General features: G+C 38.1%; 1 protein-coding gene across 7 annotated transcripts in view; it reads right to left on the bottom strand.

Annotated features, from left to right (window-relative positions):
* CDK8 (cyclin dependent kinase 8) overlaps positions 1 to 19,287 on the bottom strand; it is a 79,832-nt gene that overhangs the window by 7,067 nt on the left and 53,478 nt on the right. For 5 of the 7 annotated variants that reach the window (XR_007889359.1, XR_007889360.1, XM_051617934.1 and 2 more), the window contains exons 5-10: positions 15,177 to 15,234; positions 12,311 to 12,442; positions 9,236 to 9,379; positions 7,203 to 7,272; positions 5,678 to 5,750; positions 584 to 681 (exon numbers count right to left, since the gene is read on the bottom strand). Coding sequence is in view for 5 of the 7 variants with exons in the window: in XM_051617934.1 (XP_051473894.1) it covers positions 584 to 681; positions 5,678 to 5,750; positions 7,203 to 7,272; positions 9,236 to 9,379; positions 12,311 to 12,442; positions 15,177 to 15,234 (575 nt within the window). In the remaining 2 variants the exon portion in view is untranslated. The remainder of the gene's footprint in view (positions 1 to 583; positions 682 to 5,677; positions 5,751 to 7,202; positions 7,273 to 9,235; positions 9,380 to 12,310; positions 12,443 to 15,176; positions 15,235 to 19,287) is intronic. The other 2 variants (XM_051617979.1, XM_051617968.1) reach the window with 1 other exon arrangement.

Raw genomic sequence — 19,287 nt, 5'->3', positions numbered from 1 at the left:
GCTTTCCTAAAAAGGTGTATGGTCATGCTTACTGGCTATTCTTTTAAGAGGGGAGCTTAATTTTTAACAAAATCAATTAACTGTCCCTAATTTTTCTTCCTTTTGTAAATCTCCCTGTGCAAACAAAAAAGCAGGAGTGTCTACAGAAAATTGATGTAATTTGTTAAGGACGACAGCACAGAGACACAAAGTTGACTTCCCCCACCCACTGAATTTACAACAAAGCCCAAGACAGAAATATGTAAACTAATTAGTGTCATCTGGCATTCTGGAGCAGAGAAGTGGACCTGCAGGCACTTAGCAGTTGTCTACAAAGATCTGTAGCATGCATAATCGACCTGTCAGTGAATAACGAGATTAGTGTTGTGACTAATAGGATCAAAGTTCCATAAAGCAAGAGATTAATAAGAATGCTACTTAATTTTAAAAACCACAAATGGCATTTTAGTGGTTATAGCTTTCTTTGGTTGTTAGACAGTAAGTATTAAGCTTAATATTCACAAACATACTTATGGTAGAGAGAAAGCACTAAGTTTTAAAGCATCTCTGGATGTGCAGATAGGTTAATAAACTGACCACTTACTCAGATGTGGGAAGAGGATCTTCTAAGAAATAGGGATCCTGCATAGCCTGTTCTGAGGTAATTCTCTTTATTGGATCCATAGTGAGCAATTTCTGAAGCTTCAAAAATAAAAGACAAAAAAGCCATGCATTACTAAAACCATTTATGAAAACTCTACTGTATTATCCCTCAAAGATGAGCTGATACAAAGGCATCTGAACTTAAAACCCTAACCATAAATGGCATAACCACATTATTCTTTCTCTCTTGTTAAAATAGTAATTTCCCATTGAGGAACACCTATTTTCACTTGCAAAGTCCAAGACACTCAGTTCCAATTACAAAAATGCTAACAAAAACATTCAAATAGTTTCCACAACGTATGAGGAATTTTAATCATAGAAACAGACTGGTTTGGGTTGAAAGGAACATTTCAAGGTCATCCCCCCTGCAATGAGCAAGGACATCTTCAACTAGATCAGGTTGCTCAAAGCTCCATCCAACCTGGCCTTGAATGTTTCCAGGAATGGGGCACCTACCACTCTCTGAGCAACCTGTGCCAGTGTCTCACCACCCTCACTGTAAAAAATTTCTTTCTTATATCTAGTCTAAATCTACCCTCTTTTCATTTCAAATCATTACCCCTTTTCCTATCACTACAGGCCCTGCTAAAAAGTTTGTCCTCATCTTTCTTTAAGGCCCCCTTTAAGTACTGGAAGACCACTAAAGAAGTCTCCCTGGAACCTTCTTTCCCAGACTGAACAGCTCCAACCCTCTCAGCCTTTCCTCATAGGAGAGGTGTTCCAGCCCTCTGATCATCTTTGTGACCCTCCTCTGAACTGCTCCAACAGCTCCGCATCTTTTCTGTGCTGATGACTCCAGAACTGGACACAGTACTCCACGTGGGGTCTCACAAGAGCAGAGTAGAGGGGCAGAATCACCTCCCTCAATCTGCTGGTCACACAGCCCAGGATACAGTTCTGAGCTGTGACGGCACATTGCTGGCTCATGTTGAGCTTCTCATCCTCTAGTACCTCCAAGTCCTTCTGTCTTTAATGGTCTGTTCACCTCCCACACTATGACTTAATATGAATATATTTAGCCTGGTTTCTTGAACTACCCTGCACGTAACAGGAAGCAACATAATATCCATCTAAATTCAAGTAATTCTTAGCAATGAACACACAAAAGTGATTCTGTGTCTGTTATTGCTCATTTAGTATTTTCATATTAGTACACCTCCATCAGTACTATGTCATCCATAGTATTTTAAAGATGTTACATGAAATCACTCCTTAGAAAGTCTTTATGATGTAAAGCAAAGTAGCAATCAGCACGCCCAAAAAACCCACCTGGCCAGATAACGTTTTATCACCCGCTTGCGTATGTGTCTGTGGAGCTCAGACACACCTGCTGTGTGCTACCTGCTCTTCAAAAGAGCAGTTATGTGCAATATCAAATTTTTGTTCATTTTTTTTACAGTACAAAATACAAAATGATATGATACAAAATAAGCTGCCTCCTCTGTAAGCATATCTAGTCTGAGTGCTGTTCCACCATCAGCGTTAAGACCTTCACAACAATACCTGACAAATCAGGTATTAACTACATGGAAAAAAAAAATCTTTCCAAAATGCCCGTGTTGGTTACAGACAATGAAAATGACCACAAAGTATAAATACGCAGGAGACAAGGCAAATCATAATGTTTTACAAAACAGTTGAACTCAGTTCAATTAAAAATCCAGCAAATCCCTACCCTCCGAGAATGCATCGCTGACTCTGAAGGGAAGTGTTAACTGAGGGCTAAGAAGCACACAAGGTGTTTGCTGCCTGATGCCCAACTTTAAAAGAAAGGCATCCAAGATGTTTCAGTAACAGCAGAGCAAAAATCTTAAGATAATACACAGATGAAAAGAAAATAAAATTGACCTAGCCAAAGCCAAGTGAAAAACTGATACAAAAAGTTACAAATATTCTTACTTAGATGGACACACCATTAAATACTTAGGATACATAGTCAAGAACTCCTCTTCAGTAACTTCAAATATCAGTAACAGACATGAAGTTTAAATACGGGACAACATAAAAGACAGAAAGATAATTGTAAAACCTTTTTTATTGACTGTACTGTTTTTTCTCTTCCACTCTCATTTTGCACTTATGTAAACATTTCAGAAGCTGGCTGGACTTTATACATTTGTCACCATCATTGAATCTCAACAGTGAGTTTCAACAAAAAACACACTAGAAACATGCAGTCTCCACGGGCCTGAAGATTTTCCTCTGTTTTAGGAACAGCAGACCAAAATGATTTTATTTAAGTCTAGTACTGAACTGCAGTGGTGCATTCTAAAATAAGTGTGTCTTACTCCAAAGGTCTGGTGTAGACACATATACTTCTCCTCATCCACCCAGTAGTTTTCTGGAAAACAGCTGTGCTGGACAAGCAATACATATATGGGCAGAGTAAGAGCCCTCAGATGCCACACAGAAAAATTAAAATAGCGAGTCTTCATGTTTCACCATAGGATACAGTGTCCAAGGCAAAACTACACCACGACATATTGTAAAAAGAAATTATCTTTAAAAAAATACTACCTTCCATCCTATAGCTTTTTTCTATGATGGGTCTGCCGCAAGCCGGTACCGGGGGGCTAACCAGATATGTAGAGACTACATATGCACTTATTAATTTTACATTTGCTATTCATACTTCTCATGGGATTAAATTCACCTTCTGATGCAGATAGCTAAACTTAGGAAAGTGCATTTTCTCCCCTCAGCCTCCAGTTTTAATGGCATGGTTAGAGCATAAATATGTATTATCACCAATCCAGTTTTGTTTTTCACATCATCAACAAGGACAAATAAGTTTTTTTTAGCTCTCTGAGTCTGCATGTAGTCTTTGTAGCATATCAGTCTGAAAAGAACAATTCTTGTTCTCTCAAACAGCTCAAAAAGCAATCCCAGGAGCCAGAAAAGGGGAAGGAAAAAAATGAGAAAGATCTGCCAAAATGCTGAAGAACATCACAATGAAAAAACATTGCAAAATTCTGGCATCATTTCTGGCAATTAGTTTATAAATCTGTCTGTCACATGCTGACAAGATGTGAGCAAACTTGGTCATAATCAGCAACAGAAAACAGAAACCACAAGTAAGTTTAATGATTGCATAACCATTATCCCACAGGGGAACAAACTCCTAATTTTGCCCCTTTGTTCAGGTCAACAGAAGTCAATATTTGATTTATTATTCAAGTATTTTCTATTTTAAAAAGTGTTCAATTAAAATATCATCTGGCTGAATGACATAAAATATGCAGTAAACTTTACAAAACATCAGTGACTGGGACAATCACTGCAGTTCATTGGAACCAAAGTAACCAAATGGAAAATGAAGTATCACTTAATTAACCAGGAGCAGCAGCTATGTACCCACTTTCTTGGGCATAAACAAGTAAGAAAGAAAAAAAATCCAGAAAGGGGGGCAAAGTAAGCTGCTAAAGCAGGATGGGGCTAAAGTTGCCTCACGTTAACGTATCAGCTCTGCATGTGAAAAAGGAAAATACGCATGAATATCAGCAAAGGGGAAAAAATTCTGGTTAATCTGAGAAATCAAAACATTTATTTTTTGGCAATGACAACAATATCTGGATTTACTAGTTCTGGAATTATTAGTTTTGGCATATTTTACAATAGTACACATAAATAGATTTGTAATCCACACAGGGTGTGGAAGAGCAAGATCTTGGAGTACTTCTGGAAGACCCAGTACCAAGAGATTAATTGAATCTGCTCAGGTTCTGGTGGAGGGGCCCAAGACATTAATTAATCTGTAGTTCTGCCTCACCTCAAATAACACAAGTGGAAACCTAAGGAACCTTCCTTTTTGACAGCACCTGAACAGTGTTTTAAGATGTTACTTCAGAACGATCAGGGTTTTTAAAAGTGATTTGATTTTCAGTAAATTGCTCTGACAGACAGCAGTTAGCAGAAAACTGAGAAGCTAATTAACTATGAACTTAAGAGTACTTCCCTCACAATCCATTTCTGTGGGATATACAAAAGTACATGGCTATGCCTACACTGCTAAATACTGTGCTTTTTAGCTCGTGTGACACTGACCGACACCCTGCCAATCGCGCAAAGCTCGCTCTCTTGCTATCACTTTTGTCAAGGGGAGGTGGGTGGAGGTCCAAAGCAAAACAAGAGGGTGAGGCAGCATCTGAGAAGTGTGTTCAGTGAGAGGTCCACAATCAAACTCCCATTCTGCTCCTCTTGCTCAGCTCATAATAGAAGCTAATTCATTCTGATAAAGCCTTTTCATTGACCACCAAGGTGCACAGCAAAGCCTCAACTACTCACGTGACCTGAGCCTGGCGTTAACCCAGAAGACTGGTGAGTAAGTGAGAAAGAAAGTTAAGGAATCAAAGAAGGAGAAAAGTACTTTTATTACTTGAAGATGAAGTCTCTGGCTGTGTTATTCAGGTTGTTGCAGAGAAAATAATTTTACCTCAGATTGCCTAGGTACTACATGAAAATCTAATGCATGTGATTTAAATAGGCAGAACTGAGTTTTCTCAGCTACTCACCAGTAGTGATAAATTGGCTGCTTTTGGATTTTGTAGAGCAACATACGCTTAATTTTGAGAGCTTTAGACTCCAATTATGTCACAAGTCAATTTTGTAGGTGACAAGAAACATGTTTGTTTTCAAAGAAGCTCGAGTTAGAAAGTTAAGTACTGATGCACACAGTTGCATAATTTTATAGAACACCAGCCTGTTAAAAGTATGCAACAAAGCAGCAAAATGGGTAAGAGGTGCAGCAACTCTGCAAATATAACTACAAGCTTAACATGAATTAGATTGAAAACTTCTGATATACTCCATACAGAAACTAATCCAGTGAATGACACTCAAGACTCTTTATCAGCATAAGAGGATAAACTGTTTTTGCACTTTCCAGATTAGAGAGTATCAGTTATTCCTAACTTTATTTATAAAAGAAGGTATAATATTTATAAATTTAGCCACAGAACACTTGACACCAGCTCAACTCAAATATCTGTAACTTACAAGACTGTTTTGATTCCTTATGCATGCAGGTACTTACCAAGTGGAATGCCTTACTATCTGGTTTAACTTTATGTTTTTCCATATATTTGATAAGGCTGCAGTTGGTATACCTAGAGAAAGAAAAAATGTGACACTTCTAATATGCAAATCTGATGGGGTAAAGCTCTCTTAGTTGCTATGAAACATTGGTAATATTATTTGAGTCTCCATTGCTAATCCACTAAGCAGGGAAAAAACAAAACTACCATAGAATCATAGAATCACAGAATCATAGAACCATAGGGGCTGGAAGTGACCTCTGAAGATAGAATAATAGAATCATTCAGGTTGGGAGGGACCTTAAAGATCATATAGTTCCAACCCCTCTACCATGAGCAGGGAACCCTACCACTAGACCAGGTTGCACAAAACCTCGTCCAACCTGGCCTTAAAAGCCTTAAAAGGGATGGGGCATCAACAACTTCCCTGGGCAACCCATTCCAGCTCCTCACCACCCTTATAGTGAAGAATTTATTCCTACTATCTAACCTAAATCTCCCCTCTCTCAGTTTAAAACCATTAGCCCCTGTCCTATCCCTATCTTCTTTGATGAAAAGATCATCAAGTCCAACCCCCCTGCTGCAGCAGGAACACCTAGGGCAGATCACACAGGAATGCCAATACCAGGTATTGCTTAAAATAATTCAAACACTACAGAAATGCATCTACTTCCCTCACATGCTTGTAAAACCACATCACAATCACACAAAAAGCACACCTGTAACCCACATGCAGACACCAAACTATTCCTTGGATTTAAACTGCCTGTTAGCAATTTTACTACTGTACAGTTTCATTCTGTATATTTCTATTAACAGAAAACAGGAAGATAAATACTAAGCCAATCTTAACACTCTCCTGTAATGTACAGGTTGCTACAAGAACATTCATGAATTCACTTTTTGCAGAGAAGCTCAGATATAAGGTTTCTAAATGGTTGCAATAGCATGGCAGATGCAAGAAATGTAACAGTACAATCTCAAATCCCTCAGCATGGAAACAAAGCAACAGCATAGGGTCTTAAGTGCAGGTATTACACTCCAGCAACGTGACAGGAAAACTGAAAGGCATTATTTTCTTCAGCCTTCATAAGCTACTCCAGACACCAAACCTGACAATTACACAGTTTGCTGGAGACAGTAAAAGCTTATCAGATCCCTTTTATGCAGCTATCACAGAAAAATAATTATCAGTACCACAGATTTGGAACCAGCTGTGACAAACTACACTCAGCAATGTTCAGAGGTGTGTGGGGTCTTGCTCATTTCACACCTGCCACCTTAGCATTTACAGTTTATCTCTGGCTACTCTTCTGATTCACACTACCTCAAACAGGCCAAGCTCACCACTATGAAACAACCCTAGTTTTGTTCTGTTTTTCCATCCCCACAGTCTAAGTCATAACCATTTCATAGTTCTTGCTTGGCATCTACACAGAAAACAATCTGAGCTACAAGAAATTTAGGGTAGTAGAGAAAAATAAATATGCTTTCTTAAGAAAGCTCAACTCAAAGCAGACTTACGTGTTTCTCCGGAAATCTTTCATTAAAGTTGAATGTTCGGGCATCTTTTTTATGTCTTCCCAATCTTTATCTGCAAAATCAATATTTATTAAATCTTTTTCTTCCCCCATGCCTCCTTTGCTCATATTCCTTCATCATCTCTTTACAACAGATTTTTCCAATACCAACATCTAAGAGGTTCCAGTGTGTGCTGACTGACTCAAGAACTTCAAAAAAACAGCTGCCAGCTACAGTGAAGATCACCATGTGCCCAAAAGACAACATGGAAGAAAAACACGTCAACCACTGTACTTGCCCCCTTCTGGATTATTTGATTTGTTCAGGCACAGCTGTGATCTTGGGACAGGAGTACACAAGACTCCTGCAAACGCTGTCTGCTTCTAAGGGATCTTCCACTCTGACAGCACTGTCTGCAGTTACAGAAAAATGCCCAAGGGTACTGTGTAAAATGTCTACTGTTTAAACTCCTGTTAGCCAACAAAAGGCTAAGAAAAAGTAACATGTGCATACTCAAAGAATATTTCAACTTCTCCGTGTAGGCAAAGCCTGAAAAGGATTTAAAAATAAAACAAAGAAACGCACTACCTGCACTTAACCTCAAATGTATTGCACTCTGTAACTCCTGAAAAGGCTCTGCAGGCAAGTAGACTGATACAAGTCAAATCTTTACTAAGTCTTATCATAACTGCAGAACACTGGGAGCTTAGAAATATTAAGTGAATAAATAAAAGAGTTTATTTATTTCAGATTCTCCTTTCTCTACCTCCTATTGCAAAGACATGGTAAACTGCTTCAAATATAGCAAGCGTCAACTAAAAAGGAAAAAACTTGCTGCAATTAAAAAAAATTTATTTCTTTGTAAGAACCAAAGAGTTAAAAAAAAATCAAATGTAGACCACTAGAAAGGATTATTTAAACCAATCAGAAAATAATACTTTAAGTATCATCTATTTACGTAAGCTACACAAGGACAATGTAAAACCCAAATGAAGTAAGGAAAGCATAAGAAAAGTGTACAATTCTAGACTTAAAGCAGAAAAGGACAATATTTCTTAAATAAGAAAAATTAAGAGGGATTTTCAAGAAAATAAACGTATTTATTATGCAAAAGCAACCCTTCCACCAATCTCATACAGCAGTATAGAAGCAATGAAGTACATAGAGGACAAAAAATAAGTCAAAGGGGAAAATAAGAGTGAATTTAGTAACAAAATCCTAGAATCACACAAACAAAAAGACCACAAAATTCATGTGATAGGAAGAAGAAAGACCACCAGAATAGTAAAGAAAAAAGTTATTAATAGTGAATGGACAAACAGCAGGAAACACAAGCAGTGAGGAGAAAGATGACCAAAAAGTAAAAATAAGGCCCCCACTATTCTGACATCCACAATCATGTGAACACCAGAAGACAAAGCATTAACTGAGAAGATACAAGACAGCCTGCAGAAAAACAAGATATGAGCAACACTGAGGGGAAAATGCAACAAGTGATATCCACATTGTGATTTGTTTTGGTTCATGCAATCAGTTCTTTGTTCTGGTTTGGAATAAAGAAATTTCGTCCATATCACAAGCCTCCTATTAGTGGGGGGAGGGGGAGGAAAGACAAAACAACCTCCCCTGCTTCCAAATGCTGTGTTTAATTTAGCATGATTTTAACATCTGCATAATATTCACTAACTGCACAGATTTTTGCTTGATTCCATACAATCATCCATACAAATCACTTTCCAAATCTACAGTCAGTACTGAAGAAATGCAGAAACATTCCTTCTGATTTTTAATCACCCACCATTAAACATGATCCTTTAAAATTAAAAAGTATTGGTACATATACATGCAAAGATAACCCTTACAGTCATATAATTGGAAAAAATATCTAGTATGACCATTAGATTCTACATTCATAACTCATTAAATAAAGGTTGTGTTCAAACAGCTTTGTTACTCTGATCAGCTGCCACCTTTATATGCAAAGAAACCAATAAAGGTATCTTTCTTTGAACAGCAGTGATTAAAAAAATATGTACCTGCAGGAAATCCCATTACATTGAATATTCTGTCCAGCTGGTCATGGTGATAAGGATTACTAGTTTTGATATCTTCTTGTCGACAATGGAATATTGGCTCTGATGTTAGCAGCTCTGCAAATATACACCCTATGGCCCAAATATCTTGAAAAAAGGAGAACAGACATAACAAAAAAAATCAAATTAATCTTTCCAAAAGCATTTTGGTGACGTAGAATGTTATTTTTTTTAGCTTATCAGAGATAAGGTCCCTTTGAAAATTTCAAGTTTCTGATATAGAAGTGCAACACTTCCTCAATTTCCTTTGTATCTACAGATAGAGGTACACAACTCAGTAGCTACAGGGGTTGTTGATTATCATACAAGTGTTTGTGGGGTTTTTAAAGTGTAGTTAACATTTAGTGCTGTAAAAAATTTGATTAAAAAATAATAATCAAAGCAAACTGTTTGTGTAACTGTCCATGCATTAAATACAAATGAAGAGCCCACCAACATCCTGCCCATCCATTGCTACACTGTCCCAATGAATAAGTGTGCCCTTTCTGATCAGCCACTGGATTTAATAAGTATTAAGTGACAAATAAAACCACAACAACAACAAAAAGAGCAAACTTAAAGCCATGATAGTAGAAGAAACCAAATGCTAAATGCTATCTATAAAACCTTCCAGAAAGTCAGCAACAAGAAAATCACTCCATGCCCACATACCTCAGCCTTTTTTTGTAACATTCATTTTTAAAACAAACAACAAAAAACCAAAAACCAAAGAACAACACAAACCCATTTCTGTTTTAACTGTTTTGTCCCAATCTGCAAAGACCAGATAGCCTGAATTTTCCCAGTTGTTTTCTCATTTTTCTAGTACATACAAATGCAATTTTTAAACTACATGAAATAATGCTACACTGAACCTTAAATGAACAAGAACAGGTCATGAACAAGGACAAAAGGAAACGATGCAGAGAGCACAGCCCCATTACTCAGTGTTTGTATATAGTAATTTTTTATCTATGTTGAAAAATTCTATGTCCTCGAGGCTATGACCATCCATGCAGTTCCACATGCTGCAGACAGAAGAAAATGCTTGTAAAGTGAAAGAAAGTGTCAACACAACAAAAAAGTGGTTTTTGTATTAACAGAAAAGTAAATGAAAATACATTTAAGTCATAAATGTTCGCATTTCTGACAAAAACACCGACATGATCCTAAAAAAATAATGCTGAAGGTCTGATGAAAGAATTTCAGGTTACAGAAACTATAACATACATGCTGACATACAACCTCCACATCTGTGCAAAGTAAGTGGAGCATTGCAAGGGAAGTTATTTCTCCATAAAGGGTTGCCAGGCTTTAACGTATCTTTAAAACCAGCCAGCATGAAAAAAACTTCCCAGTGCACTTTCCTACAGTCTCTCTCCCTTCCATGGCAAAGCTGTTCACATCCACTGAAGATGAACCACCTTCCAGCCTGCTACTGGGCTATTCTCAAAATCACAGAATCATCATGGATGAAAAAGACCTCCAAGGTCACCGAGTCTTTTGGTGAAGATATTCTTCCTAATATCTAGTCTAAACCTCCCCTTACACAACTTCAGACCATTTCCTCTAGCCCTACTGCTATTCTCTTGGGAGGAAAGGCTCTACAACCTCCTTTCAGGTAGCTGTAGAGAGCAGTACGGTCTTCCCTCAGCCTCCTCTCCTCCAAACTAAACGATGCTAGTTCCCTCAGCGTCTTCTCATAGGCCTTGCTCCAGCACCTCGATGTCCCTCCTGTAGTGAGGGGCCCACAACTGCACACAGTGCTCGAGGTGCAGCCTCACCAGTGCCGAGTACACAGGGGCCCTACTCCTGCTGGCCACACTGCTCCTGATACAGGCCAGGATGCCATTGGCCTTCCTGGCCACCTGGCACATCGCTGGCTCATGTTTAGCCGGCTGTCAGCCAGCATCCCCTGGTGCTTTTCTTTTCCCCCAGCCTGTAGCGTTGCCTTGGGTTGTTGTGACCAAAATGCAGGACCCGTCACTTCGCCTTATTGAACCTCATACGATTGGCCTTGGACCATTAATCCAGCCTGTCCAGGTCCCTCTGCAGAGCCTTCCTACCCTCTAGTAGATCAACACTCCCACTCAATTTGGTGTCATCTGCAAATTTACTGAGTAAGCACTCAATCCCTTCATCTATATTATTGATAAAGATACTAACCAAGACTGACCCCAAGACTGAGCCCTGGAGGACACCACTGGTGACTGGCCACCAACTGGATTTAACTCTGTTCACTACAACTCTCTGGGCTCGGCCACCCAGCCAGTTTTTCCCCACATCCTACGGCCACAGCCGCCCCTGCCATCAGTGATCTCTTACCCCAAAACTGGCAAGAGTAGAGACTGGCAGAGCAAAGCCAACTGCACCATGCCAAAGCCGTTGAAATTCAGTCTGGTAAGAATGAATGAAGTGGTGAGGAGGATGGAGCTTTAAGCTGATGTAACTAACGCCATCCTTGACAGTGTCTGCATTCTCTGAGGCTTCTGTTTTTCTGGATATGCCTACTGCAGCTTCACAGCTTAGCCTGTTGCTAAGTTGTGACCCTGATCTCGTCTCACTACTTCAAGCAATTCCTGTTCACACTTGTGCTTTGAAAAAGACACAGAGAAAAGCTACAATACAGCTTATTTTCAGTCTAGTTTCAGTGCAGCCAGTATGCAGTCCATTCTGTACATCCCTTATTTCATGTATTTATTACATCAGGTAAATACCGCTGAAATAAAATTAACACACTGTGCCTCATCATGATCACACAGATTCTACTAATGGTTTGAAGATGCATCTAAATTTGGTATAACCTCTAACAGCATTTATGAAAATCTTATGTGAAAGCCATACAAAATTATACTGCATCACAGGGCATTTGAAGTCAAAACTTGTAAACATTTCATTCCTATATTTAGCCAGAGACCATAATGTGCTAAACAGTTTGCCAAAGTTGAGTAGCTCCTTTGTGCTATTTATCAGTGCTTCAATATTTGGGTACACTTTGCATAAAGAACAAAATAGTACATTTTTATCCAATTTACTTACCAATAGCTTTGGTATAATGCCTTGCTCCAAGCAGCAGCTCGGGAGCTCGATACCAGAATGTTACAACTACTGGATCCAAGTCTGCTAAAGGCTTCAGAGGTGAATTAAATAATCGGGCAAAGCCCATGTCAGCTGAAAAATTCAAGAGAGATGCTTCAAAATTTTAGGAAAACTATTACATTTTTTTTAAAATGAATTGATTGAGTTTACTTGTTAGTGCTACCATCATTGTGCTAAATAAAACACAAACGCAGACTGTAGCAGATATGAGTTCCATAAGCAGATTTCTTAAAGCTTTTGTAGAAGTTACTGGATGTCATTACCTATGAAGTATATCATTATAAATCATTACTAACATGAGCCATTTAGAACAAAGAATTAACCATTGTTCTCAAAAAGCGCATCAACTCACTTCTCTCAGGACACTCATAAATCCTGGCTCATTTTACCCAATATTCTCTGGTAAAATACTCTGTCATTACAGGCTGGTCTTTCAAGTAGCAGCATTTTAAATGTGAGCAAAGCGCAAGTTCTGCAAAGGTTAGAATGATTTATAATACATACATGCATATCACAAAAGCTTCCTCCTCAAGAAGTTAGCTGTAGCAAGGTTTCCTTCACTCAAAAAAGCAACTGAGCCTACAGCACCTGCCTCCCTGCCAATTTTCTGTCAAGACATATTTCCAGTATGTAGATACCAGCACTAAATACCAATTAGGGTATGATTTTAAAATTCTGTTTGGGGACATTATATAATTAAAAACTTTTTTAGAAATGGTGGAATACAACTGCCTAGCAAGCTGTCTGAACCGCCAAATGTAAGTGACACAGGGAAAAAAAATGGGCAGCAACTAAAATATGCACTTTCTCCCACCAAATCTCTTTACCCACCCACCACTCCCAAATCCCAAGAAAAGGGCCTCTGGTGCAGGAATATACACATGTTGAGAAAGACTCAAATGGAATGAGATGAGGGAAAAGGTCCTATATATTACAGCTCACTGGTTGAGGGAAAACTGCAGGGTAAATATGGGTCTCTAACTTGACTACACAATGTGGGTTTTTTTTCATATGCATTCCTATTTATGATTGTTTTAATGCATTTAAAAAGAGAAACATTTTACAGTTTTCTTCATTAAAATATTGATTACTCAAGATATGATCAAGTCAATAGGAACTATAAAAAAAAGAAAATTGTTGACAGAAAGTGAATTTATGACTCAAAATGACACAGAAAGCCTATAAAATTATTTTAAGTTAAATACCAGTTATGTATTTTTTAGAAAAATCAGTTACACTGAAAAATTGGAAGCCCTTGGTATGGGTGTAACTTCTGTATTCTTTTCCTGCTGTGGTAATATATTAATAAAATAAATTTAAAAATCTACATTTTGAGAACACACTTAGAAATGCAGGGTCCCCCTCCCTCTTTCCCCACTGGGAACGGATGGCTCAGAGGACTGGTGGTCCGATACAGAATCTTTCACCTGTCCATTAATAGAGTCCGACTAAATTTAGTTGTGCTCTAATTTATTCCCAAATTAATTCAAAACTATCAATTAAGAAAGAAATGGGTGGTCTAAGTGCAATTACTAGCAAGCAGTTGTATACAGCAAATATCACCACCACAGTTGAACATGAACATGCCCAGAGAGGATGACCCACATTATCAATTTTGGAAGCAACCGCTCTGTCAAGAATAAAGGAATAGGAAGAGGTTTGCCCTTCTGCTGTCCGTGCTGTACCTGATTTGTACAAAGACCTCAATTGCTATTGTCAGCCTTAAACCTCAGAAGGGTTTCAGGGTAGGATCTGCAGAAGTGTTCAGCCCTGGCCCATCTGCTCCTTGGATTTCAAAGGGAAGCACCAGAGCAGCACTGAACGCCCTGAGAAAATCCTACCCCAAATTGTTATACTAGTGATTAACAATATAGTTCAGATAAACAAAACAGTAAGAGTACAGAGCAACAATGCAGAACAATCTCAAAGAAAGCCAGAGGGAAGTGAAAAAGATGAACTAGCTTTAAAGAACCCTTCCAAACAAGGATGCTTTACCACAAGAAATGTAAGTAGGCTGTGCATTAGCAGTCTGCTATCAAAGTACTGCCACGCTGAAGCACAGCACAGTATTTCTTATTACTGTTAAGACTACAGTTAATTTTAATTTATTTATTTGCTTTAATTTAAAACAACTGAAGTTCTACAAATTATCCTCTCAAAGGGAACATTAACTCCCACCAGAAAAAGTTAAGAGTGGGGAAAGTCTTGAGTCCTTCCTACCCTGGTACACCCCAGTATGAGCATTTAGCAGTAGTTCAAACTAAGCATTTTGGCTGAATTACGGTGCTCTCTGAGCTTTAAAGATCCCTTGTGTTTATCTCCAAGGGACCTGTCTACCCTTTCACAAATATTTTGTAGGCTAAAAGCCACCTTTGATTCCATTATAAAATTTAAGGTTTGCAGCAATGAGTAGTTCCCTATTTAGATTTTATAAGCAGCAACAATATAATGTCATGGCATTACTGGGGGAAATGGAGGAAATTTTAAAAACCCATTTCTTTATCCTCCTGTCCCCTGGCTAGCTCTCAGCTTTGTCCCCATATCGAAACCCCCACCCCACACAAACACCCATTTAAACAAAATATAATAACATTTTCCACTTTTCATTGATGAGGCTACAGCATTTCATCGTCAGAACTGGTGCATGGGGCTAGTGTCAACAAGCCAGTCACTCAGAAAACAGCATTTAGGCAATGTGCCTGGGCACATACTAGTATTACAGTGACTATTTTAGGTGGTACAACTGCACCTTCAGAACATTCTAGCTTAAATGCTACACTGGGACTTATCAAAGATATAAACATACCAATTTTTACTCTTCCTCGCTCAGGACCTTCACCCATAACTAAAATATTAGCAGGTTTCTGTGGAAAAAAAAATAAATACACAATACATATACCACGATAAACCTAAACATTAGTCTCTGAAAAGTTAGTTACGCTTTGTTTTGCCAGTTTTAAACCAACTTTGTTTTGATAAAAATGACAAGTTTTTCTGTCACAGTAAAGCTGTGCAAGGACCCAGACACAGGCTCTCCCTGACTGCATCCTCTTCACATTTCTTTTTGGCACTTCTGTGTTCCAGCACCATGTTCACTGACACCCTGGTGTCTGTCCTCAATCTGCACAAGCTGGCAGTTGCTGAGCCACCAAGACTTCTATCAGAACTGCCCTAAATCCCTCTGGCAGGAGGCAGTCCTGCTGCTGTCCACCACCCTGCACCCCCAGCACCAGACAGGAAGCCAGCTCTACAATGTTTTGCCCAGAGTCAATAGGCACATTTGCAGACACATTTTTCATTTAAAAAAAAAAAAAAAATACCTGAGTGAGATACAAATTCAACATTAACATAATGCTTTATATTGGAGAGAAAAATCATCTATATTGTTCCTATTTACAAGTGTATACCAATTCAGACAGCTGCAAAACTAGAACACATTACCTTTTCATTATTTTTCCCTCCATCTTCCCTTTCTTTCTTTTACTAGGCAGGTGAGCTATAAAATTGAGCTAGAGTTCAGCTGGCTAGAAACATAACCACTCACTTCTTAATCCTGTATTTTCTGCTGTCCTGTTTCTCATAATACATTCTTGGCATCTGCAGTCAGAAGATTCCTCAAATGCTAACACTTTTTATATAAAAAATCAAACCCACAATGCTAGTTTTGAGGGGAAAAAAAAGTAAAGAAACTCACAACTAAAGTTGAAAATTTACATTAGACTTGTTTTTAAACTGAGCAGTTTAGATCTATCCAGTTATACTGTAAATCCTGGACAGACCAGGGGCTCCTATTCAGTTGTGAACTGCTAGATTTACAATAAGGCTGAATTACAGCTCTTAGTTTGCTTTTCCAGTTTAAACTGACCTGAAGAAAAAAGTGCCCAGCAAGATAGTTTAGGCTACCTAAAAGTTAATACAATAAATCCTAATGTCTTAGTGTGATTTACCAATCATATATTCTAGGAAATTCTTAAGTCTTCTTGAATCTATCAGGCTCTGGTGTAACACACTCAAAGAGACAAAAGACCACGATCTGATACCAATCTACTAGTAATTGATACTGTGCAAAAATTAATAATCTAGCAGAAAACTTCCTTGAGAAACTTAATACTTATGAAAGGCTCCAACATGGGTTTCTGAAACTGTAGAATCCACCTACAAAAAATGTAAAAGGAACTTGAGGTGTTCCATCTCTTCTCTGAGAGCAGATTAAAGATGGAAGAAAATGTTATTGCTTGACGATATTCAAAGAAGTAAGATAAATCCCATTCATTATCTTTCCAACGGCCATAACAACATAACCTACTTATGCTGCATTAGCTCAGCAATATGCAGAAAATCATTTCACACCACCACCACTCCTTTTTGTTTTGCTTCAACATAAAAAATGCAGTATGTGGGAGCACAGCTCACAAAGCATTCCATTTTGATTGTTTCTGGAAAAAGTGCTAGAAATAAGTAAGTAGCATAAATCTTTTAAGTTCGGAGTTAATGTTGAAGTGTAAAGCAACTGAAACTGCTAGGCAAGAAAACACATCATTTCACCACAGAAACCATTTTATTGCTGTGCTGTGACCCAAAGAGAAAGTATGCATATCTTTTACAAAAGCTGCTTCAATTTATCTGGGATATTAATAAGCTACATACCTAATTAATACTTTTTGAGTAGAATTGATATATTACACAGGCACTAAAATCTTTAAGATAGATAAAACATTGACTTAAAGATTCCCCCTTGCATTTTCACTGGTTGATAATACTTCACAAAAATGCTTGTAACATCCTCATGATATTTTAACCTTAGAATATTTTTACTGCTTGGATTTTGATAGGGACAAGAAGTCATATTCACTCCACTATGCCAGATGATTAATCAGCACAACACTAGGTAATAATTCCTGCCTCAAATACCTTCTACCCTAAGTTCATGGCAGGTTCAGATGAGAAGAGAAAGCACAAAGATGACACAGTACTGGTTAGCAAATTATGTACCAACAGCTTCATTCACACTGAGATTCTTTTTTTCTTCCCAGGCTTTACATAAAATGTTTTAAAATGCAGTCAATTTAGAAATCTGTGTAGGAGTCTTGCAAAGCCATAAAATGAAAAAGAACCCAAAAACCACTCAATCAATCTGGAATAACCATTCACAGCAGTTCACCTCTTTTCTAGAATCCAAGACCTTTCACTGAAACAACTCTGTTTGAAACAGAAGATTCTTCTTACAGACAACAATATTTATAGTCACATCACTGTAAAGAGATACATCATCACAGCTAAAGATTTAATAAAAATAAAATTAAAATCAGATGTCTTATTCTGAATTTAAGTTCAACAGAGGAGTACCTATCAGATTGTAGTGCAGGGACAGTACTGGTGTCCCTAAAACATGCCATTTTGAGGACTACCTGAGAAACATTCAAGTCCACTAGCAAAAAAAAATCTAACAAGAAACCCTGACCCATGTTTAGACATCTGACTCAAGTCCACCATGTGGAGAAAGAAAAATCTCCCCAGATGTGTTTCTTTGGGCAACTCATTACATACTAGAAATCTTTTTGCCAAGAAAAATAAGCAGTCATTAAAAAATAAAGGAGTAATCTGGACAAGCTCCATTTTACTTTGTTACATTCCAGTTTAATTTTAATTATCCAGAGAAAACAAAAGTTTAAAGTGCTTATTCAAATAACTTGGGCTGAACAAGTGAAGAAAAAAAATCTTCCAGCAATTTGCATGTTGTGTTCTGAAAACAGACTACTTTTAAAACAGCTATAGTTTAATAACTACAAATTAACAACTTTTTTAAGTTACTCATTTTTGTTCTAATAGAGGCATATTTACTTTTGCCTTCAAGTAAAATAATTTGCTTGTGCCAGACAAATGCAAATGAGAAAGCTGTTCTGTTCCTAAATCAAATGTGAAGAGCCATGCAGTGATGTACAGCTATGTACTCCAGAGACCAAGAAAACAAATTTCTGACAACCCCAAAGAACAAAATTGAAGAACAATCACCCTCCAACCTGGCCCCGAACACCCCACCTCAGCAGCAACAGAATCATTAATTCTCACAGAAGAATGGCCTTTTGACCACGGCACAGCATTACATTTGTCCTAGATCTGGTTGTGTAGGGCTCTTTGTGCAATTCCCAGACAAATCCTAATCTTGTGCATTTAATAACTAGTACCACTGAAGAGAGAACAAAGATCCTCACTGAAATACTTTTCGGTAATTCTAATTTAATCATTATTTGCAAAGCACAAATAGAAATCCTATGCAGCAGGCTAACTTCAAATAAAGAAGTTAAAAAAACAGAGGCTATATTATCAGGTTCATAGATCTACAAAGAACGGTTTGGGTCGGGTTTGACCTTCAAAGGTCCTCTACACCAACCTCCCCTGCCATGGGCAGGGACACTTCCCACTAGACCAGGTTGCTCAAAGCTCCGTCCTATCTCTCCTTGAACACTTCCAGGGACGGGGCTTCCACAACCTCCCCAGGCAACCTGTGCCAGTGTCTCACCACCCTCACACTAAGGAGTTTCTTCTTAATGTCTAACCTAACTCTCCCCTCTTTCAGTTTAAAACCATTAGCCCTTGTCCTATCACTACATGACCTCAGAAAAGGCCCTTCCTAGCTTTCCTGTAGGTCCCCTTCAGGTACTTGAAGGTAGTTTAAGGTCTCCTTGGAGCCTTCTCTTCTTCAGGCTGAACAGCCCCAATTCTCTCAGCCTGTCTTCATAGAAGAGGTGATCATCTTCACAGTCTTCCTCTGGACTCACTCCAACAGCTCCATATACAAATGATACTCCAGTACTTTTCTGGAGTTAATTTATTTCCTTGAATTCAAAGATGTGCATTCACAATTAAAAAAATTAATTTCAGTCACATCTATTAGCTGATTTTGGGGTTTAAATTAA

This window comes from Apus apus, chromosome 1 (genome assembly GCF_020740795.1).
Source record: "Apus apus isolate bApuApu2 chromosome 1, bApuApu2.pri.cur, whole genome shotgun sequence".
Classification (NCBI taxonomy): domain Eukaryota; kingdom Metazoa; phylum Chordata; class Aves; order Apodiformes; family Apodidae; genus Apus; species Apus apus.
This window is presented reverse-complemented; position numbering and strand designations above follow the sequence as displayed.